The 25,015-nt window shown below is 35.7% G+C and overlaps 1 protein-coding gene and 1 long non-coding RNA gene across 5 annotated transcripts in view; one reads left to right on the top strand and one right to left on the bottom strand.

Moving 5' to 3' along the window:
- The window catches only part of LOC134141917 (uncharacterized), a 34,445-nt gene extending 9,454 nt beyond the window's left edge, over window positions 1-24,991 (top strand). For 2 of the 4 annotated variants that reach the window (XR_009958748.1, XR_009958751.1), the window contains exon 4: window positions 22,496-22,849. This is a non-coding gene — a long non-coding RNA (uncharacterized LOC134141917). Of the gene's footprint in view, window positions 1-22,495; window positions 22,850-24,373 lie in introns of those variants that run through there. The other 2 variants (XR_009958750.1, XR_009958749.1) reach the window with 2 other exon arrangements.
- HAT1 (histone acetyltransferase 1) lies at window positions 1,032-24,780 on the bottom strand. The gene is made up of 11 exons (XM_062578505.1): window positions 24,700-24,780; window positions 21,988-22,059; window positions 19,152-19,227; window positions 17,443-17,563; window positions 11,022-11,201; window positions 10,660-10,781; window positions 10,055-10,159; window positions 9,615-9,721; window positions 5,694-5,845; window positions 4,356-4,472; window positions 1,032-1,425 (listed from the first exon to the last, which is right to left on the bottom strand). Exons 1-11 carry the CDS (start codon window positions 24,704-24,706, stop codon window positions 1,258-1,260), a joined length of 1,227 nt encoding a protein of 408 aa, XP_062434489.1. The 5' UTR covers window positions 24,707-24,780; the 3' UTR covers window positions 1,032-1,257.
- Window positions 24,992-25,015: the final 24 nt, after the last annotated feature.

The following is a 25,015-nucleotide window of genomic DNA, read 5'->3' as shown; positions in this document are numbered from 1 at the left end:
GAACATGTTTAACAAAAAATCCTGTTACTTCAGGTTTACTAGAACAGTCAGGAGAGGTCTGGGGTTGTTTTTGAATTATTAATTATTTGAATTAATATTAATTTTTCAAACTAAGTATTAATGAATGTCAAATTTGGATATTATGAATAGGTGAGACCTATGGTATTACATAGGTAGGTCCCAGCCAGAAGAATGAAAATTTCTAAAAAGGATTTATTAGAAAAAGCAAAAAAAAAAGGAAGTTTTAAAAACTGAGAAAACATTACAGTTCTTACTCACATCATAATCAGATGTTTACAGAGACCTGTCAGTCTACAGATCTCAGTTATGAAAGCTGGACCTGAAACCATTAGGCCTGTTAACAGTTAATCATTTTCAGTGATCCTAGTTCAAATGAAGCTGTCCTGGCTATGGGGCAAGGCAATGAGCTTTAAAGTTTGAACTACAAGAAAAGATAGTGTGCAATGGATCACTTTGAGGGAGAAAAGAGACAGGATTCTTAAGACAACTAATCTGAAGCTCAAGACAAACAGCAAAATAGAGTCAAGGAACTGGATGTGTGCACTTGCTTCCTTACAAATTTGTATGTTTTGTATGCTAAAGAGGGTACTTTTGACATCCTTAAAGTCTTGGCCATTTCCTCAGTTATAATTCCCTGAAGTGATCAACCTATAAACTCTGGGATCTGAAAAATATGCTTAAAGCCCTTTAAAAGATTGATTAGAAAGGGTCCCAACAGCTAAATGCAGCAGGATCTACTTCTAAGTAAGGGTAAAGAGCCCATGCTCAGAAAGCACGCCAGCCAGACAAGAAGTATTGTAGCCTACTTTCACCACATTAAAACTGGACCGCAGGCACACACAAGAAAATCCAGTACAGCAGCCCAAGTAGGATTGCATTAGGAGAGATTTAGAGCTGTGATATTTATCACTTAGATTTATGTACTAGCTTGCCATTCAGATACTTATTAAGTCCTAAGGTAAAACAGAAGGGTAAAAAAATTAAAAACAATGACAGCGTTACTGTGTTTGAGAATCTACATTGTTTATTTCAGCAATAAGTGCCCTCAAACCTAGAGTACAACATTTTAAAATCTACAACACAAAAATAGAAAATATTCAGAATGCACAGAAACACAAGTCACCTTAATGTGATTAAAACGTCACATGTGATTTTGCAATTAAGTAGCAATTAAAGATGTGCTTCAAAACACTGTATAGAAATTTGCAAGTTTTCTGTACAAAAAAGGTAGAATCTTCATGCTTGTGCAAGTCGTTCTAGGACTCTTCGGTAATCTGAAACGAGTTGTTGGAAGCTCTCTTCTAACTGTTCATGCTGCATATTTAGGTCTATTTGGTTCAACTGATTCGTGAGCTCCTCTGGTCTTAGACACCTTCTCATCTTGGCAAGTTCTCTCTGCTTTTTCTAAGCAATTAAACAAACAGTAGTTTGAACACAACCAGTATATCAAGAGTATAATATTTAATTAAAAAATTTATTCCATCTCAGTATCTAGTTTTTTTAAGGTGTTACTAATCCTAAAAAAAAATCGGTAAGTGTTGAATAATAAAGTCTTTTCTGCTAAAGCCTCACAGTTTCTGTATTACTAGGCAGAAATAAAAAATAAAGCGAGAAATTAAGATTTTTTAAGCAAATAGATTAGGACTAATGATACTCCTATTACCAAGAAAAATGTATGGCATGAAAAACTAGATTATAGAAAATTGTCCAGAATGTATTAGCAAATTGTCCAGAATGTATTAGCTCTATGCTGATATTAATCAAGTTTGTATTCCATTATGTCTAAGTCAACTCATTTCCTATAGTTGACCATCAAAAGTTAATTTTAAACCTCCACTACATAGAAAATATTTCAAGAATTGTTGCAGATGATTCAAAAGTTACCAGGGATAACAATAACAACACTGAAATGCACTAATAAGAAAACTCACAAGCATAAACATACTTGTACGCACAAACTTCAGGAGAACACCTTGCTATTTGCCACATACATGCTGTTTATCTGTGTTTCTTTCTTAATTATAAAAAACATTTTAAGGTGTTTCTTTCCCCAAATATATTTTTATTTAGCTGATATACTGAATGCTCTGCATTGGCTTTGTAGGATAAAATAAAAAGAATTCTCAAAGCAGAGTTTGCTTTGAATACAGATACTCTCCAATAAGTAGTTTTTACATTGTGGTGTAAAGCATTCTTCTCTCTGAAGTTCCCTCTTTGTTGAAGTATAGAGATAGCTTCTGTAGAACAATCAAAACTTGGACTATTTAGCCTTTTTTAGCTAAGGACTGTTTAGCCCACAGTCTTCCCTATTTTGATGCTATCATAAAATAGTCCATAAAAAATTCACAAGCTGTTCACCTTCTGAACTACCTTAGTGTGATGTTCTGTTCACTAAGATATCAAATCTTTTATTTCCTAGAAAAAAAAAAGTTTGTGAAGGACAGAGTTGGCTCTATCAGCCACTCCAGTCTAGTGGTACAGTGGAAGCAAGAGAGAGTTCAGTATTTTTAACAACAATCTCCTTGCTAACCTGGACACTTCAAAGGGAAGAGATGTATTACAAGATTTTTGGTTTCAGGTTTCTGCACTCAAGCTGCTTGTGCTATCGTTATCTAGGAAATAGCTGTAAGATGAAATATAATTAACTTGAGAGTTAATGGCAATTTAGAGTTATTCTGCATTTATACAGCACTAATGAAGGTATCAAATGCTTTATGAAACAGTTGTAACATTTAGATGATACTGGAATTAATGTTGCAGTACTTCTGATTCTTTATCAAAGTTGCCTTCTTCCCCCCCTCCCAGATGACCACATGTTAAGGATTAGTTTAACTGCAGTTCTGATGTAGGTTTTTGAAAACAAAAGCATGACTAAAATTTACTGAAAACATTGCTTAAAATGAACCTATAAGCTGTTCACTAAAAGCAGTCATGAAGATAACCATATTTCAGAACATGAAACTTGCAACCGATATCAAAGAAGAGGTGTTAGTTGCTTTGAGGATTCTTTTGAAGACATCTATCACTGAAAAGTTAAACTTGTCTCACTCTTGCTTATCTACCAATACAAGAGCTGCATTAATTTATTAAGAACAAAGACTAAAATGGAAACAATTGTAAGCAGCACTAAAATTGAAGTTGCTTATGAAATTTTGAATCCCTCTTCCCAATACAACTTCAGTGCAGAGCAAATGAATTAGAACCATGTAACAGTTCCCCTAGCTGATGAATCATGGCCTCATTAATAGTGGATTAGAGTGAAATCTAGCAAAGGAGACAAGACACTAATGGAAGGGAACAGAAATTCTTTTGATTAAGGTCCTGACACTCAACAGAACATGGTGTTATCTCTGTATCAGCTACATATTTAATGCAATACTGTTATCATTTCTGCTAGAGGCCCCCTAAGTCCAACCTGAATTACATTCAAAGTTTTGCTTTATTGGTAGTGTATTCACACAGCTACAAATGAAAATCAAGGGGATGCTGGAGAGCAAACAACTTTGGCATTGCATGTTAACAGGACAACAGTTGCTTTAGGAAGGCTTTTACAATCAAGGCACTTTCTTACACTTTGCAACTTTGCCAACAGGGCTTAGGTATGCTCAGTGAATACTTAACAGCACAGATGAGGTAACATGCTAGTTGCCGTAATAAACCTAGGTCAAATTTGTGGTCTGTTGAATCTTAATACAGAGACTGATGCCTTTAGCAACTGGAGGATAATCTGTTTTGCCAGTATCTTAGGTTTAGACAAGACAAAGCAAGTTTGTTGAATTGAGAATCCTGAGGAACATACTTAGTGAAAAGCAACTTTTCAGTTCCTTTTAAGTTCGTAAAGCTTGTTTCAACTTTACTGCTGGATTTCCTTTATACTCCAACTACACTGAGTTCTGTGCTGCTATAACTAGATTGGTATTCTAGTTGTTAAGCAGTTTTTAATTTGCTAGAAGTAATCTAAACTGTAGCCAGTCTGCAGTGTAAGCATACTGCAATATTTACCTCTTCTCCAACCTTCTAGCTCATTTCTTAAGATTTTCAAGGAATTGACTTTAAGCTCATTTGGGCATAATGTGACCAGCTAGATACCATAAGCTCAGCAGTAACTTCCTACTGGAACTGGGCAGGTAACATTCAGGAGCCAAACACAAAGTCTTCAACATAGCTATGTATGAATGTTCTCTGCATCTGTGTACATGTCACTTAGACACTGCATAACTAATAGCAGTTGATTGACAACATAATTGGCATCAACTACAATTATGGAAATGAAAGTAAAATCAAGTATAATTAGTCTTGAAATAAGTATTAAATGATACTTAAGGCTTATACACCTTATAGGGGCCAATCAATCTTCTTTTAACATCCAACCGATAGCTTCTGGACTGTTCTGCATCACCCATATCTGTTGCACGCAATCGGAGAATTTCATAAACTCGCCTTGTGTGTTGCTAATAGAAAGAAGAACAAAAAACATGCCTGAGTATTAAGAATTTGCGCTGTAGCAATTCAGAAAGAGGAAAAATTAAAAGAGTTGCTCAGTTTGTCAGAAGACTGTCAGAAGCACTGAAAAGGATCCTCCTAGCCAATGAGTTAGATGAGTAGACAATTCCGTGCAGTCAGTGTCTGTTGAAGCATCCCTGCAACTGGTACAAAGATAGCAATATCTGTTTAAGGGAGCAGCAAAAAGTCCAGAGTTCAAAAGTTCTTCAAAGAACTGACAGAGGGTTGGAGCTGGACTGTCATGAAGACAATCCATTAAAATTAGCGAAGGAAATACTGTGTTAATATACACAGTATATAAGTCAAAATACTTACTGTTCTCTTCAAACGGCCCCCTAGAAGCTGTAAATATGAACAGTAGCATTTAAGTTCATGAATAAAAGAATCAGTAAAAGGAAAATTGAAGTGATTTTGGAACCATGCTCTGCTAGTTTCAGATGCCTAGGGAAAAAGAGATACTCATGTTACTGCTGTATTACTATTGCATCTGTATTAAAACACTTCAAGACTAAATATTCTTTTGCTTCAACAAAAGAATGAAAAATGGGATGGTTCATTTGCTGTACTTGTTAACACATACTTAGGTGCTATTTTAAAAAAGAATTTAACTATCCATTCAAGTTTAAGGTCTTAGCCATGGAAAAGAGCTGCAGGCATGCTTTTCCTATACAAGCGATAATGTTATCATAAATATATTTGAATATGGCTTCTCCCTCTGCTTCTCCCCCTACCCTGCAAGTCTCATTTGAAGTTTTCACAAAACTACATTCAAATATATTTCCGAGTTAAGCACCTCTACATTTCAACCACCATATTCAAGTTTAATCGCTCACTGGAGAAGTTACCAGTGAGGTTAATTGTTTAATTTAATTGTTTAGTGTTCCAAGTGTTTAGAGCCTTTGTGTTCTGTATTTCCAAACACTTATGTTGTACAGTTTATTTTCCCCCTACACCAGGAACATCAAAGTCATATTTGATTATATCAGAAAAGGATGTAGGAAAGAAAAGGCATTTATCTGAAACTGTGAGCTAGGTATTTCACTTCCAGCTGCATCCTAAGATCTGTTGAAATAAGACAGAGTATGTAATTTACAAAGTCTTCACTTGTATGTCTAAATTACTTTTATACTAGCTTGATAAAAACAGGTTCAACTATTCAGATTTAATACCTTATTTATTTTCAGCTTTTGTTGTGCTTCCATCACCATTTCTTGGCTGAAACCTTGCATTAACTTTTCTGGAGAAAAGCAAAGCAGATCTTGGCAGAGCTTTACAAGAACAAAGTCTCTTAGCTTTATATAGTTGTCAGATGGATCCTCAGCTAGAAGAAATATAAAAGCATACAGTAAATATCAGTATTGTTTCCTCTTCTCTCATGTACAGTTAGAAAAAAGGGAAAACTAAAGTAGATAAAAACATTCCTCAGTATGTCAACAACTGTGCTTACTTTTGAGAAGTGCTAGCCAATTTTTTTTGATGTGTGATAGCATAAATTGAAAGAGATTGCAGAAAGACAAACACTTTTGTATATGCAGTACTGTATATAGCATTATATCACATTTCCATGATATAACCAATAGTATACATGTTTAACTGATCCAGTTTAACTTCTTGGGAAAAGAAATAATTGTTTCATGTGTAAACCCTTTTTCTTGCATATTGTTTACCCTGTTAGATGTAATAGAGAGGCTCAGCCAGCCAGATTTTATACTTTAATAGAAAGAATTTATGTACCAAGTACACAGAGCTAAGTTAATCCAATTCGATCTTAATCAACCACTACCTAACTTACTTGCTTTAAATCCAGAGTCTCACTGTCAGTGTTTAGTAGTAGACTGCTGTTTTGATATAAAGTATGAAAGGATGGCTTTCACACTAATTAAAACGTTGGACAGAAGTAAAATATTTACTTTTGAAAAAGAGCAACTAGATCCACTTTTGTGTTGCTATTAGCTTCTATACTAGTAAGACTATATTGTAATTCAGCAGAATTTTAACAGTTTGAGGACAGGTGAACCTACAGCTGATGTTTAAGAACATGAACAATTTTGTATTGGCCTATGCAATCCTGAATGTTCAGTTAATTTTGTAGACTATGCCTATCATTTATAAAGCAAATTTTTGGGGTGCAAGATGTAAACTTTTACAGCCTTCCTAAGGCAACAGGAGAATAACCTGATAATTGTACTTTAAAAAGTCAGTTGTAGAAATCTCTTCTAAACCACATGCCTTTCATATATTCAACATTTCAAGAAGAGTATCCAGCAAAGCTATTCTATCAGCTGAAAAAACATGGTACAACAGAAACCTTACTAGCTTCTCAGTGTAATATTCCACTAGTATCCCTCAAGTCTGAGCTTGAGGGCCTACCTGAAATAGTAACTATAGCTGCATGTCCTTTAATCCTTCACTAGTAATAGGCACATTAACATTTTTCTATTAAGTCTAATGTTACTTTTGCATAAATAAAAATATATTAGAATAACTACAGGGAACAGCTCTAACAGTTTTAAAGATAGAGACTGCTAATTCAGTAAGTCACATTTTTTGCAAATAAAAGATGAGAATGCAGCAAGATTGCATCTGGAGGGAGTGCAGGTACATGCTGTTTTATACTTCAGGATCCTGTTCTCCTGATCACCAGCAGGGAATCTGACTGGAGTTTACCCTGGCCATATCCTGGCCCAAATGCCTGTATTTCTTCATGTTATAATTCACTTTGCTTGTCACTACAAGGATTAAATGCAAAAGAAAATAATTTTTGTATAAATACAGTAAAAACTCTACTTAAGGCAGAAGATGAGACAAGACTAGGTGTTTAGTATTTCTGTTTCTTTGTTTTCAGAAGTTTCAGTGTGACTAAATACTACACAAAGCAGTAGAACTATTAGAAAACAAACTAATTGTGTAGAAAAACTGATGAAACTATCCTGTGGTATATAACTAAGCTAGCCAAAAGCCATTTACTGACCACTAACTGTAATCTTTGAAAGCAAGAAAGGTAAGGAAAGATTCAAAGACCTGAAGGGCAAGCTTATTCAAAATTGATTTAAGTTTAAAGGTCAAAAGGATGCAAACAATAGCTGATCTAGACTTCACCAATTACTTATAACCTGCTTAAAAGTACCATAACTATCAAAACTATTGCTTAAAAAGTCAATGGATATAAGGAGTAAAAAGTATTTGCTTCAGTGAATATTGACAGTCACAAATGCAACTGTTCTCCCTATGAACCATACAGAAGAAAGTGCTTACAGTGTTCTGAAGGTACTTAGTGTTTTAGACAGTTTTGTTACAAAAAAATCCCCACTCACCCCAATTTTCTATGGACTAGCAATGTGGAATTTATGGCTAAACAGTTTATATCCTTTTTTTTTCTTTTTTTTTCAAGGATTATAGTAAATAGTTGACATTTGCAATTTAAGGATGATCAAAAGCTACTAGATTACCAAGAGGAAGGACTGGGTTGTTTTTGCTGCATACGTAGCATTCTTCAACCAGCTATTTATTTTTTTGTTTTGGAGATTGCTTATGACCATTAGCAGTTAAAATGCTTTGAGGATGAGTGGCCTAATCTTGTGTGACAAGTCTTACAGCACCCAGTCTGAAAAAGACTGGAGAAGCTTTAGTAAGAGTACTTTATTCCATTCCTTTTCACTCAAATTAGTTAAGAAAAAGATTAGAGCAGTTTCTCCACAATAAGCACTACCAACATACATTTCACTTGTGTTATCTTAGATGACAAACTGTAACCAGGATCTTGAGTTTAAAAAGAAATATGAACAATATTAATTATAAATGTGAAAATCAGAAGAAACTTGTTTTTCATTTTTTTCTTAGCATTGGTACTTTCTAAGCAGTTAAAGAAGCTTTCTGAAAATAAGAGATATAAAGATTTCTTTGTAATTTTATTTGCTATTTAACCAAATATCCTGATGATATCAACCTTACTTTCCCCTAAGAAGGGCAGTAGGTATTTTTAAAAATCTGAATTTCTTCCATTTTTGAATGCTATGTTAAAGATAGGAAGCTTTCTTCTGGCTTATCTCAAAGAACATAAAACCTATTTGAGGGCAAATTTGCTGTTGTTGAACAGAACCCTGCATTTTATGCAGGGAACCATGAACAACTTTGTTTATCCTCAGTTTTAATTATAAAATCCATGTACAGCTTTGTAGTATTAACAGAGGTTGGGGTGGTGAAGGAGGAGGGACAAAAACCACCCACCTATGAGCAAGATTTCCTAATATATAAAGGAAAGGAACTTACACTTCTCTGGGTTCATACGAACTGGATTAGAGTTTAGGAGGCTGTTTCTGTATAATAAGGTTATCCTGAGGTGATGCATCAAGAAAGCAAATATTCCATTGTATTTTAATTAGATTTTGGGGGCTTTTTTTTTTTTTTTTTTAAACACTAAGATGAGATGCTGAGGTGGCACCAAATAATAAATAATAAATTCCTGTGCTTAAATTGCATTTCTTCCTGTGGTGGACTTGAAACCACAGAGAGATGTCATGTTTGTAGCTGTTTGTGTGTCTTGCATTTAGGAAAACTTGCTGTGTTTCTGTTCCACCTGCCATTGCTTCCACTGCATTTTTATTTTCAGGTATTCACATACAAATCTATAACATTACAGGGATCTTCAGTCAGTCATACATGCTCCTGGAGCACAAATCCTGTATATTTTTTTCAAACTGGCTGTCAAATTTTGGCTTGCATACTAATATTAATATGTTATTTTAGATTATTTTTCAATTTTGAATGTTTAACAGCAATCAGCTGAACAAGGAGTTTGAAAAAGCTTGATCTCTTCGCTAACTCAGCTGCGCATCTCACAATAAAATGGCTAATTAGCTGGTAATCCGTTCATGCTAGGAATTGAATTTTCCTGGTGTGCTGTTCTAAGTAAAGGATTTAAGGCACTACATTATATATAGTTCTGTAAAACAGGGTACTATTAATCTTGAACTTCAAAAGACCATTAAATTCTGAAAAATGAATGCAAAAAGTTATTTTGCAGGCTAACAGTCTGAATGCTGTAAGTTGTTTATTAAACAGGTGGACTGAGTTAAGAATTTAGCACAAACCTGTTATGTCAAGTACTGTAGGAGAAGACATATAGTATCTATGAACTGTTTCAAGAAGCTGAGCACCATGGCCTTCTCCTTGGAATGGTGGCAAAATCAGCATCTGGCTACAAAGGAATTAATTTCAGTTAAAATGCGCACATGTGCATACATCATAATGTAAGTGTTTAAAAAATAAGTGTTACTTCATTTTGGATTAAAATACATTGAACAATATTCATGTTGAAACATGATTTAGTGTCTTAAAATTGCTAAATATTCAAAACTTGGTTGAGATTCCCCCTGCTTCAAGAAGGGAACAATGAAATAAATCAGTGCGCAGCCAGCTAATAATGGAGATTTTTTTAAACAAATCAACACCATTATAAACAAGTATTGGGAACTTCAGCAGTTCCCTCTTCTGAAATAAAAGGCAAGGCACGAGTTACACTGCCAATTACCTTACACGTGGCCGGGTTTTGTCTGGGTACACATAGTAATTATAGACTGTCATGTAGCCTACGGTCGCAAAGAGTGTAGCTCCATCCTTATTATACTTCTCAAATCTGCAGATAAAACAGAAAGCCAAGCAGGTCAATTACAGTCGCGCTCCCATGCAGTGTCCATTTTCTTTTCCATTCTCCAACTGAATTTTCAGTGTCAGCAAGCTACTCTGTGAGGGCCCAATGGGTACACCTGCTATGTTCTGAATGTACAATTCACTTAATTGGTGTGCAGCAACTTGGATAAATCAGGCCTCTTTACAGCACTTCAGTGCACTTGCCTATTATAAAGATGAATAGGTGGCAAGTAAAAGAAAACACAGGCAAAGCTCATTTCACTGTTTAAGCCTACATTCAGGGCTCTAACGGACAACAGCATTTAATTCAGCTCTATTCTCAAGGCTTCCCAAAGCATAATGGAGAAAAACTCAAGCCTCATAAACAATGGTTTTTCTTTCCTGGGAAAAATATCATTATCCTGCTCCAATAATTGGCCAGCCACAATTAAAATGCAGGCTTTGTGGAGGTAATAAGGTCCACTGTTGCTTTAGAACTGTACTTACACTAGAAAGTAGTTCCATCTTTCATCATCTATATCAATAAAGCTAGCCGTTTCAATAAACCACATCAAGAACGTCTGAAGCCTTTCATGATATTCTTGAAAGCCTGGACATGTCATGTCAGCCTAGGGAAAAAGCCAGCAGAAGTCAGGTGAAACCTATCACAGACATTGAGAGAAGAATCCGCAGAACCTAGTTTTTATATATATATATATATATATATATAAAATCTATATAGAAAGTTTATTAAGCAAACTGATGAAATAATGGTAATTATATGCTATAGTTGGAACATTATTGAAAGTCCATCACTGCAAAACAAATTTCATTGCTCAAAAGGAGCAATTTCACTTGTTTTTACATACCTTATATATTTGGTATGTTATATCTTCACCAGCTTCCTCATTATGGACAGAATATGTGTGTAGCAGCATTCCAAAGGGCTTGAAATTGACCTCCTTCTCCAGCAGAGACACAAAGTCATCTGTGTTGGTGCAAAATCCAGGAGGAATGATTTCTCTAATTTTACTTTCAACATCATCTGCCTGGAGAATATAAGAGGGAAAAGGATCAATGGAAGATAAAAAAGGCAGCAACAAAGTCACCATTATTCCATTAGAGACAAATACAAAAGCAGGTGGTATGGCCTATCCGTAATTTTAAAGAAAAAAGTGGTGAGTCTTCGTGTTGCTCAGTAGTGACCCTTCCAGCAGATAAAGGAGCTGCACTGAAAGGATCCAAAAAGGTCACAATCCAGCCACTGACAGCATCAAAAACCTGACAGTTATAGCATCAGTTTAGTGAGTAATGGTAACGGAGAACAGTCCTGAATATTTTTACCTTGAGATTATGGCAACTGTCCAATCAAAAAAAAGCTGATAACTATTCTAATAAAAATATTACGTGGAGGAAAACCAGAAATGGCAAGACAAGGAAAGAAACTCTGAATTGAGTTACACACAATAAACGCTGCCAGTTTATTGAATGCAATGCATTTATTTCTGAAAGTGTATTAGAAACAGAAACTATGATTTTTTAATACAGCAAGTCTCCAAGACTACACTACACATAACCTCGTAGAACACAGGTTCCCAAACAAGCCGCTAATAAGAGATAGGAGGAGATGCAGGATTGGAGTGAAGAAAACAGGACAAACACTAAAAATAGTCATCTCCAAACAGCAGAGTGACAGCTAGCACACACTTGCATCCTTTTACCTCTCTGCTTAAATGCCTGCCTGTAGGATCACCCATAAAATACATTACAAGCTCGGAAGACAACATCCAGCATCTTAAACACAGAACACTTTGAAAACAAGTTCAACATAAAATAATAAAAATATGATTTAGGGATATTATCTGCAAATTGGATCTATAATCTACCATTCTGCGGAAGGAAGAAATATTCTGACAGGAAAATTAAATCCAGAGATTAAAGTTACCCTTTTTAAATAACCAAAGTGAAAGTTAGAGACTATCAGCTGAGCAGACTTCGTAATCCTTTTCAGACCCCAAAAAGACCACTTGATTGAATACATTTACTACTTCTTTTTAACCATGAATATTTGATGAAGTTTCACAATAACTTATTACTGCTTCTCACCAGGCAATAAAACTTAATGAATTGGTCTCAACTTAACAAAACCGTACTCCTCAATACAACCCCTAAAAGCCTGACATTACATTCAACAAAATGAGCTTACATTCAATTCAAACTTTCCTCCAGACAATGAACCCAGGTTTTTACTTAATGGAGTTTGCCGTGAGTTCAGCTGTAATGTTTGTATTGTATCTATTTCCACAAGGACTGACACAAGAACACTTTGTGTTAACTTACTAAGCAGCTCGTTCACACCGTTTACATGCATGATGGGTATTAGTTCTAAACCAAGACCCTTGCTACTTAGCATTCAAAACAGGGAAATTAAGATTCTTACAACAAAATACACTACAAAAGGCTAATACAACATGCTACTAATTCCTGTCCTTTCAACCATAGTCCCTTAAGTAGAAGCAATGCACCTGCAAATGAATAGCACTTTATCATTCAGTTACATTTTTAGTATAGAGAAAGAGGGATGTAGTCCAGCACAAACAAGTTTTATTCTTAATGGTTTGGTACTACCAACATTTATATTTATATCTGTAGAGAGAGCTATTAAGCAGTTAATATATAGCTCTACAATAGTTGGTGTTAGAAACCAATTGAAATGCATAGTCTTTACATCCATTTAATTCTTAAAACAAAGATGCATTTATTGGAACCTTTTCTGTTCTTTCTGAAGCAATATAGGTTGCATACTTTTTCTTTACATTTGCTGATGTTGAGTTATGCAAAAAACAGCAATGTTTTTGCAGAATCAATGAATTATGCTAATAATACATGCAACAGCATTTCAGAAAAATGAATCATTTTCTTCAACTATACAAGATCTCTGTAAATAATGCACTTCAGTCGGCACTTCTGATAAAATTGTAGGAAATTGCAGCTAAGAATCAGTAGTGATTTTAATTTTATGCATCTGAAAAAAATATACAAAAATAATCTAGAATTAAAACAGAACTTCCAAGCATCAATTTAACTAATCTTTGCAATAACTCAATACTAACTATGTGGAAAAACATCTATAGAGTACAGAATACTATATGCAAGGTATATCTAAAACTGCTCCTCTTATATATGCAAGTTTCTTCATCTACTAGTGATAGGGAAAACAAACTTTCACATGTTGAAAGCATATAAGGTGCAGCCCTTACTGACTGCCACCACAAGAAAATCTTGCTTTCCATACAGCAGAATTAAATCATGAGATCAGAGACTTAGCAGATAGCAGGTAAAAAGACTTTGTACAGTCATAGCACTAAGAATTATCTATTGCGCTATCTTCCAAAGAGCCTTCCCTTGAAATGGAGCCTGGCACAATTCAAGCCATGAAAGAAGCTGGGTCCTTTCATTATTTTTATGGGTTATCAAGATCTTCACTTCTTACAGAATCTTCGGTTTAAGTGGTAGCTTAAAGTTAAGTTATCTAGTTTTAAGTTAGTGATTCCTGGAGTACAAAAATCTGGAAGTATCACTAGCATACAACTAGTTTTATTAATACTTGTACTTTTTAATGGAAATATTCATTACATACTAGGCAGTTCCCAAACACGTCTCTGAAATGGTAACAGTCTAAGGAGTTACTGCCCTCCCCTTTTCCCCCTCTCTCTAATCAATGAGAGGTTTGTTTCTTTTACCAAAGCAAGACACTCCTCTTACCAATTGGCATGGCTTTGGCAATCTCTATCTGTATGCTCTGGACCAAGCAGCATATAAAATTTAAATTTTATGGGAAAGCCTTTACCAACTATTTGCATGAAGCAGCCAGAGAATACACACTGCTGAAATTTCCAAAAAAATCAGATTTTTTCAGCAGATAGTTTCTCATCCTCTATCCTCAAATCATTTCTTCACTGCACTTGTCCATTATCCTGAAAATAAATTATCCCCTATGAAATGCCAAAGAAATAGCTATTCTGTTTCTAGTAGTCAAAACAACACAGGTATTTCTATACAGTACTGTATTTAGCTGTGCTAAAGTACTCTGTTCAGAAAAAAAATCCAGTTAACTGCTGGTCAAACATAGACAAAGCATGTTATGACAAAGTGCGCAAGAACCTGAATGAAGCCAAGACTTGTTAAGCTTATGGTTAATAGAAGTATTACCTGTAATGTATTACCTTCATAAACAGAAACATGTGAGGTGATGATGGGAAATATGGTATGGACTTGTAAACTTAGCTTGGTTTGTAGTAGGACATGAGTAGTGTCTTTTTGTACATTATGTTTGACTCTGGATAATTTTAGAGATGATTCTTGTACTAGCAGGCATTTACAATATTTGAAACAGCATGTATGTGGTATACAAAGTGTCTGCTTTTAAAATAATTTTGGAAATTTGAAAGCAGAAGTTCTCTATAATAATTACTAGAACATTAGTCCTAGTTAGGAGAAATAGAACAATCTGAAGTTGCACTGCTTAACAAAAGTATGTCTAACATAAAAGTTACACTTTCATTTCATTAACTTTTGTACTTCAAGCAAGAAGATCAGACCAGTTGCAAAGCAAGATACTATATTTATACTAATGACTATTTTAGAGGTTAGTGAAATATTTTTTCCCCTCCTTCCATGAAATCCAGATGAAAAGGAGGGTACTTTAACAGCTACAGATCTGTAATCAGTGACAATTCAGAGGTCAATGGTATTCATATTTATGCTAGGAGAAAGCAGCCTCTTCAGATATTTCAAATGATCAGCTCCATCCAGGGGATAGATTCTGACCTTTCTAGTTCAGTGAATGAGGTGCCAAGGAGCAAAAATCTGTTTGGGACCTGATCATACTTGCTTTGCGGAGTCTTCCCCACTAATGTGGTTTAGAGCCATCCTTAGGGAGACCATATTAAGATCCATAAATATGCCTGGAATTCTGGCACTTGACATTTAAGATCTCATCTTTTACCTCATTTTTGAGAGGATCTTGGAGAAAAGCTAATGGGATTTGGGCAAATATTTCTGTCAGTCTCTAGCAGAGACTGTAGCAGCTTTAGCAATACTGGAACCAAACTTACTATCAAAAAAGCACCTGATGTTGAATGAGCTTGTGTGGAGAAATAGATACAAATTCCTAAAGTGTGAATAGCTTCACAGATTTTTCCCACTTGCATTTAACTTAAAGGCAGATTGCTGTCCTCCAAAACACCATCTATTCACAGCACAAAGATTACTTGTCGTGCATCATGGATAGTTCATATCTTTAATATTATTACTCTGAACAAGCTGAAGTCAGCAACTAAACAGTTAACTTAGAAGCATAAATGTCAATATGCATTTGAATTACCACCCTGCTGTGATGACAGCTAATGTTTCAGTCTCTGCAAATTCAAAGAGATAACTGAAGTGTTCATATTTTAAGGTGGTTAAATTAATGGCAAATACAAATGCAGAACAAAACTGATGACTACCGTAATTTTTGCATAGTGAGGTTTAGATATATCCATACAAGCAACATATTTGGGGTCAGTTTTTTTATAATCATATTGAGGGAAGCAAAGAGTAAACTACCACATTCTTCCAATTCAGACAAACTCTGTCAGTATTTCAGGGAAACATATACAAAAGGCTAGCCCAAACAGATACTGTATTATTCCTGATTGCTTAAGGGATTGTGACAAGGACAAATAAGAGTAGATGCAACACAGGGCTTGGCAGAAGTAATGATTTTGAGCGATCAGAAAAGTTTAAGTGTGCTTCAGACAAAATGGACCTTATTTGCCTTCTCTGTACCTCCAGAGAAGGGAAGTAGCTTTGTTATTTGAATGGAGTATAGATAGAATGGTAGTAAAAAGGTGTTACAGTGTGGATTCCCTTTGCAACACCATTTTGAAGTTATGTTGGTGAAAGCCTGGACTGGGAGGTGGTTTTGTTTGTTTTTTAAATATGGTTACTACTTAGCAAGCAGGTATTCCTTTTCTCCTTACTTCTAAAAGCCTTATGAAGACTGAAGAGCATGACCTTTCACTTGAGATATGTTGCCCTAGCCTCAAAAGTATCTCAGACATGTCCAGGCACTTGGCTTGTTGAACTAAACGTATTCTAAAACAACTCAAGAACAAGGAAGGGCAAATCTATCAAATTCATCTAACAAAGTCAGACCAAGTTTTTTTCTTTAGAAATAAATCCATCTTTCCTTGAAAATATTTAAAGATCCTAATTTCAAACTCAGAGCTCATTTAAATACAGCTTGAAATCAAAGGTGTTTACTTTTTATCTAATGAATAGCTTTTACCAGGCAGAGTAATTTAAGTAAGTTAATGTAAATGTGTAGCCATTTTTACACTACAGAATATTATGAAGATTCATCAATAGCCAAATCAGTAGCTCAAGAGGAGAAGAGACAGGGAGGGAAATCAGTTCAGCTTTTTCTTTCTTGTAGCTAAGTAAAACACTGAGGGCAGTAAGTTTTTCTAATGTACAGACCACTTCAAAAAATATTCAGCTTTTCCTCAATAATTGCACTGGTACTTTTACAAGAAATTAACAGTTTTATAAACATTGTTAAAAATATATTAATGTTTCAGTCCTGTGTGTAAGTTCCAAATAACTTTCTTCAGCTAGCTGGAAGACTGATTGCCTTAGCTTTTGTGAGGTTACCTCACAAAAATATTCCAAGAGTACATAGGCAGAATTTGGGAGTGAGGAGAGAAGCTCTTCTACAAGTGCTCTCTAGGCTTGGAAGAGCTGTACAGAAAAGGGGACTTTTTGCATTAATTGTGTTCTGTGTTCCTGTGAGTGAGATGTAAAGCACGCATGATACCTAACCAGAAACTATCAGAAGTCTCCAATCTTGCTTCTGTATAATCTTGCTCTCCATTTTTGCTATTTGAAAAGACACAGTAAAGTATCCTACCTTGGGGTGGAGGGGGAGTGGATGGGGAGGGAACCACACCAAAATACCTCCCCCTCCAACTCTGCCCCCACACTCTTTTCTTTCAAACTGGACTTTCTTCAATATAAGAAAACACTACTGCTTGTCTTCCTCCTGGATTGAGTTAATATGAAGCTACAGACTTGCTAGACTGACCTTTTTGTGGAACTAGCCTCGATATTAGAATCTCATGTTTGACTGACAATTTTGACCATCCTGCAGTCAAAGAAGGAACAATGAGATATATAGAATTCTTGTCCATATGCCTTTAAAGCTTCCCAGTAATGTTTCAAGCACAGGTCTGGCTCTGTCTTTACCTCCACACAGTCAAACTTTTCATTAACTTTAGATGTATATTCGATGCGGAAAAGCGTTGACAGGTTACCAGCGATGTAATACAAGAGGATCTTCAGACCCTTGTAACCAAAGGCAACTTCACTGAGAAAGGAGAAAAAAAAAGTGATCAGAACTCTAGTTTAACAGGAAAATACATCACAGAACTTTCAAATAATAAGCTTTGAAGCTCACATTCTCTTTCCCAGTGAGGCATACTATGCCTTCTAATAGGAAAAGGGAATCAAACTGTATGTGTACTATATAGACAGATTATGCCTTACACTATTTCTCCTAGTTATTTTGCTCCTCTAGCAGAGGAATAGAACAAGTCTCTGAACAGGAAGGTAGCATATGTACATGCTTAAAAGATGAGGACCTGAAATATCCAGTACTTCATTTATGATGCTCAATATCGTAAACTCATTAACATTAAAATTAAGTATTTATTAAAACTTACTTTGCAGTTTAGTAGTCTGTATTTTGGATTACACAGCTGCAAGTTATACTGCACAAGACACAGGTAGGTAACAGTCATAGTAACAAGTCTGTTTTTGTAGACAGTTCCTATATAGTTATCTGAATTAACCAAAGCCAAAAAACGGAAAAAAGAGCCACAAATAGGTAAGTCTTTACACTTAAGTATGATTTGCCTGAATATAAACACTGTATTGTTGTGAAGTAAGTTTAAGAAGTTTTTTCCAAAGATAACTGAAGAGCAGAAAATGTTTAGTTACAGAGAAACAGGATTTTCATATTTTTAAGGCACTGTTTAATACTTGTTTGTTTTTTACATGAAGCTTCTTTTGTGGCAACATGTTTCTGATTTAAAACTTGGACACATAACTTTCAGAGCAAGAATTTGCTTATTAGTTTAATGACAGATTGGAGAGTTCTCTCATTACCAGACATGTATTCCCAATGATAGCTGCAGTAACAAATGTTTATTGACATAACTATTTTTGTTACAATTAATATATGTAGCTCATCCTACTTTGAGCACTTAGAACTGTTTTTAAAGAAGTCAGAAATTAAGAAACAGTGCGTGTGCATGTTTTAAATGAACTGTTGCAAGATTGTTCAACATTAACCTACTGAAGATAGTCAATATACTTGAACAAAACTGAATCAATACTTTAAGTTTCTATATCCTCTCCATATCTACCTGATTACAAGCATATATATTTGAGGAAAAAATCTTCTGAATTTAATATAACATTCAATGAGCTAGAATAGCTGAAAGCCTGAATTTAAGTTAACACTTTATTTGTATGTTCTATTAACTAAAATTTTCATGTTGTAGTATAGTAAAAAATAAATTGATATACAGTTGCTAGATAACTGATTTTTGACACACATCACTCCTGAAATTTAGCAAGAATCATTAATTCTTGCTAATGACTTTCAAATTATGAACACAATAACCACTTAAAACACGTGATTCTGATTGCAAAATGAGACATTTTACTCTCTGCTAATCTCTTTAAGGTAGTATAGAATGATTAAAGGTCCAAATTCTACAAGCTAGACACCAAGGCAACTATTGAACCTATACATTCATGAAACTGACGTATTGCTGTGTCATTTAAAATTAGCTTGGAAAAGCAATGTTTTCTGATTTTTAATGATTAAGAAGCAACATTCCCCTTCTAGACCTATTAATTTGACTCTGGATACTTATGGCATAACTTACTCATCTCCAAACACTTGGTGGCTAAACTCTGGATTGAATGTTGTGTTCTCATCCTCCAAATCCTCAGGAAAGCGAACTGAAGGGAAAAGTGAGCATGAACAAGTAAAACATCAGTTTGGGCTTGTTTAAACCAGAGATACCATGCATTCTTCCACAACAGAAGCAAAAACCTTCAATTATGACTCAATGCATGTTAGCCTGGTATACAACAGAAATGAAAATATGCATGTAATTTTCACAAAATGTCATTTCCTCAACTCAAATCAGTAAGCATAGTAAGCACAGCACATAAAATGGAGAAATCAATGCAGATATATACAACGTTATATATCTTGAATGTTACTGACTTTCGCTCCCTCTTAAACACTGTGGATACTGCCCAGCTGCATACTCCTACCATTAGCCAAACCAATCATGGGAACAACGCTGCCTACTCATTCTGTCATTCTCTTACATGCAGGTGAAGCGAGAACACTTCACTGTAGGTGGATTTCATGAAGTAATGAATAGAAGAATGTGCACTCATGTTCATGTTAAAGTTGGAGAGAATCAGAGCAGATGCAAATAAAGTAGTTGCACCAATATCAAACTGGTATTTGTACCAATATTGTCAGAATAATTAGTAGGTTTTTTTTTTTTTTTTTTTTACTGGCTTTGCTCTCCTACTCTGCCCCAAGCTTAATATTAAACAATATCTTTGCTGGTGGTATAAAAATACTCACTATTGTGGCACCTATTCAAACTCAGTAACTTACCGAGCAAGCACTTTATTCATGATGAAGTTACGGCAATTGCTCCGAAGTAATTGTGACAGATGTTCTTTGATCATAAAACAGATTCATGATTGTGGGATGAAATTAAGAGACTAAGGCAGGTTTTGTGGGAAAAATTTGAGTCAAGATACTAGATTCCTAAACACCCTCTGTGTAGTTACAATTAAAATAATTTATCTATGTTAAATTGGAAGGAATATAATTCTTAGGTTAGGCCTTGAAGTGACAGTTCAGCCACATGAACAAGGCACAGGTAGCACAAAACAACAGGAACACATTTGAATGAGTTAAATGTGTGCAGTGTTGTAAGAATTAGTGTTGCTACTGAAGCTCATGGGGTTTTTGGATTTGGGTTTTTTTTTTTTTCTTTTGTAAGCATATGTTGACTGCTGAAACAATTTCATTGCTGCTTTACTCTAATAAAGTGCAGATGAAGAAAAGATTTCCATGGTAATAATTAGAAAGCAATTTTTCAGAAAGAAAGAAGTACAAATGAGAGGTTCCTAACAAGATAGTTTTGCCTCCTCAAAAGCAAAAGAGGATGATTGGTTTTGTCTTCTTTGGTTTGATTCAGAGAGCAACATTGTAGCAGAGTTAAAAAACAAAAAAAGTGCCATTCTGAATCACCATGGAACAATTGAGTACTCAGAAAAGGATATCTGCTTTTATACGCAAATTACATTTAAAAAAGAAAAGACCAGAAGCTACAGAGTAGTAGTAGTAGCAGCATTAAAAAAGGGTACAAATCTACTCTTCCCTCCTGTTCCCCCAAAAGAAGAAAGGAAGAAGAGAGCAGCTGAGATCAGGTAACTGGTATCTTAGTTAAACCCACTAGCAGAGTCTCCTTGAAATCTAACACAACTGCTCATCAGTTTTGTTTACAGAACTCACTTGGTTATCTCCTGTTATTTCTATCCTTTGCTTTTGTTTTAGAAAGGTGAAGGAGAAAAATAAATTAGATTTGAAATAATGTTTCTTAACTAAAAAATACTTCACAACTATAGTAGTTTAGAGACTTCAAGATTTTGGTTAAAATGACAATTTTGCTCATGAGCCTAAGGTAAGTGTATATTAAGAATTCAATTAAAATTTAGAGAACAGACCATTACTGGCAGTTCTAATAAGTGTTTAGAAGTTTCATTAATTTTATTTTCTCAATAAGTGATAAGTAGTATCCTTACATAATGTATTTACAATCCTGACAGCAGTTCTCCCAAACTGAACTTTAGGCTTCTAGTTGACAATAGAACTTGCACAAGATTCTGAAAACTGCTTAAAAACAGTTTAAAGTGCTTAAAAGAATAGAAGCAACAAAAGTAGTATATAAAAGTTTTTACAAAAGATGTCATTTGTAGTGCTTGAAGAGAAACCTGCTGAACTGCTGGAAGGATTTAGACAGATGTCTTATTCTTCTCTTACCATTACATTATTACTGCTGCCTGTAATAAAGCTGCAAGTATAAATGAATCCAACCAGAGTTCAGTTATTCTGCTTGCGTTCTGGATGTTCCAGTGAACAAGTTAGAGAGCAATAATCAGATTTCTCCAAAGCCTAGAATTATACATTTCCTTCTATTCAGATTTGAAACAATTTTTGAACTAAGTCAGACGTTGGGACGAGGGGTGCAGAAAACACAATCTAACAATGCTTTTCAGAGTTTTCCTTTTTTTTTTTTAATTTTTTCCTCAACTATGAATTCTATCACTAGAGTTAATTATGAAAACAACACATACTTTAGATGTGTATCATACTAGAAGGATTAAAGAGGGGGAAAAAACACACTGAATAATTCAAAAAAAGTAGGGTAAGATCTAATTCCAGTGCACTCAAGTAACCTGCTAATAACTGGTAATGGCATTATTATGCAGAGACAGGATTAAGTTTCTATAGCTGTAGTTTAACTGCACTAATCTGAGAAAAATTAGACTGTATTATCCTATTCTTGTATTTGAATATTTACATTAATAAGTACACATTAAAACCTGAGTGGATTTTAGGTATAAGAAAGTATAAGCAGGTGTTAATATATTCCAGTATCAAATGCACAGTATTTAAAGTGTTACCTAGTTTTAGTTGAATTGCTTCATTTGTGTTACACTTATATTCAGCCAGCTTCTTCTCCATAGCAGTAAGCCCTGAAGAAAAAGATTTTAAGAAAGTTTTAATGATGTGCATAAACTATGTACCGCTGTTATTTAAGGAACATATTTAGAAGATTCTCAAAAATAGAGGAGACAATGAAAACACCACAAATACTATGGATTTTTTGACCCATCTGTTCCATACATATGTACTCAAAGTGAAATATTAAGATATACCTCACTAACTTTTCTGGATCTAAAAACAAGAACTAGGAAACCAACCACAATTCTTCCCTTTTCTCAGAATGAGTTATATTCAAAAGATTTTAAATTAAGTTGTTACCAGTAAAAACATCTTTCAAAGCTGAAACTAAAAATTAAAAATTCAATCTAACCTATGTTTTTATAAAAGAACACATGCATTTTCACTTGAGTGTTTAAAAACATCCAGCTTATGCTAATTACAATTTCTCATTGCTTCTCTGGACAGCAGAAGTGCCCAGAAGCTCAGAGAAGATTTGGGTCCTACTGGACAAGCATCATTATACCTACCATTACATCTTTGCAAAAGTTAAGTAATCATGTCCTGGTGACACTTGGATCTACATGAAACTGTGGTCAAATGTCATGTTCTCTCAGAAAACTTACAAGCACATCTGCATGGAAGAATCCCTACTTCTTGTGAGTAGTTTTGCTTTCCTTTTGAAGCACAAAACAAATCTGTTTTTCATAATAACCACATCATTCTAAACAATTCACAGGTCATCTTCTGTTAGTATGACTTTAAGCTTATGGAAGCATAAATATTCAAAAAAATATAAAAAAAATGAAGGTAACAAACACACACAGCCTATGCTTGATTGTTGCAAGTTTTCCTTTTCTATTCCCAGCAACAGAACCAAACTAAACTGGAATATACATACATATTGTCAAACAAGAAATAGCACATATTTGGTTCAGCCACTAGAATATAAGCAAGAAATTCTCAGTACTGTTTATATCCCACCTGCCAATTTTTTCACTGGTACTTAGGGAAACATGCTTATTTTACAAATGGGGAATAAGGCATCATAATTTCTGTGCCTGACAACCTCAAAGCAGCATTTCTCCTAAACAGAGTTCTCAGTTGGCTGAAAAATTCTTTGCAGCAAGCCATTTACTGAAAACTTCAAATGGCATTGTACAGAGATTTCTGCATCTCATCCAGCAGAACAAATAAAAAGCAATTATGAGAAGACCATTTTTACACATTTTTTTCCTGAAACACAAGCTGAATATACAAATCATATAATTAAGAAGTGCTCAGACATGTCCATAGATCTTACTTTTCTGGGCTGCCTCTCTGCCTACATCAGAACAGGAAGCTGAAATTCTTCTATAGACTAAGGACTCAATGTTTTGAAGAAAAACAAACTACAAACATCTAACATGGAAGGAATACCCCTGCCTAAGAAAGTAATTGGAGACAACATTCTTAAAATAAAAAAGCAAGTCTAAAAGCAGACACTAGCCACTTAGAGAGTAAGGTTTTGTAACATTAAGACTTTACACTGGGATCCTCTGCCTCTCCTGCAAATTCTAGTTTTTCATCCTTCCTCCTCATTAAGGCTGCACTGCTTTTGCTTTAGTTAATAAGACACAGTCAAATCTGTTCTTTGACAATGAAGTGTTTTGCAAAATCAGGTAGATACTATATTTGGAAAAAAAAGTAAGTAGGCTAAGGGAAAAAACTTGCTAGCAGATCATTGGTCAATAAGCATAGGATTAAAATAACTTCCTTTCTCATTTCCTTGTATTTTCTCAACAGAATTCATATATACTAGTATATCTCAAACTATGCTAAACAGTATTTGTTGTATCATATTGCTGTTCATTTTCCCATCCTTTGGGGAGCCCCTCAGGAAAGGCAAAACCCTAAGCTCAAAGTGTTATATAAAAAAAAGTTACATGTTTCAAGACCCTTAATAAAAGGGCATTAACTACTTCCACTTCATAAACTGACATTTGAGGAAATGTCTCTCTGACATCATCAAGCAGAATAAAGTAAAAAAAACCTTAAAAAAAGGTCTCTCTAGGTAATACTAGGTATCTTATTTCAATGCATTGCAATGCATATTAGCAATCACTTTCCCAGACAGAGGTTCTTAAACTGTAGCATGTATATACCACTAATAGTTATCTAGCTGTCACTTTTTTAAAAGCAGAACAGAAGTAACAAGTTAAACCTGGTCTGCTTTCCAAAGTACCTTCCAGCATAGGAGACGCCTGTCACCTATTAAGGTATTTTTCAAGTGTTGCCAAGCTTTCCTCCGCATGCACATCTCCTAAAGTTCATTCCAGGAGCCTTAACAGGAAGTTTTTCTTCCAGCTTCAGACTACTCAGAGCAAATTTGATATAAAAACGACCCTCCCAGAGAGAGGAAGAAGAGCGATCCTGCGACTCCGCACTAGGTGCGGGCACCAGGAGCCCGAGGTGCTGCGAGCGGCCGGCAGCGCGCAGGAAGGGCCGCAGCGCTACCGCCCGGCGCCTAGGGCCTCCGCTCGCTGGCGGCGGCACCGGCCCGCGAAGCCCCAGGGCCCGGGCGAGCCGCCACCCCTCCGCGAGCAGGGCAGGCCCCAGCGGGACTCAGGATCAGGGCCGGCCGGGCCGGGCCGGGCCGGGCCAGCCGGAGCCGCCGCGGGCGCGGGACTTACCCGCCATTTCCGAGCGGAGCCGGCAGCCGAGTCACCCGGGCAGAACGAATCAACCCGCGCGCCCACTCACCGGAAATGAGAACACACACAAGCACTTCCGCTTCCGGCCGCTGAAATATGGCGCGGGGCGGGGCGGGGCGAACAGCGCACCTGTCAGAGTCGCCCAGCACGCGGGCGCGCATGCTCAGCACCGCCCCCCCCACTCCTTCCGCCCGCGGAAGCCCTTAAGAAGCTCAACCGCGCTGCTGCTCGTCTGTGTAGTCGCGCGCCCGGCCCCGTGCGCGTGCCCCCGGCCCCGTGCGCGTGCCCCCGGCCC

Source organism: Rhea pennata, chromosome 6 (genome assembly GCF_028389875.1).
Source record: "Rhea pennata isolate bPtePen1 chromosome 6, bPtePen1.pri, whole genome shotgun sequence".
NCBI lineage: Eukaryota > Metazoa > Chordata > Aves > Rheiformes > Rheidae > Rhea > Rhea pennata.
The sequence above is the reverse complement of the archived record's forward strand: the minus strand, read 5'-3'. Positions and strand labels throughout refer to the sequence as shown.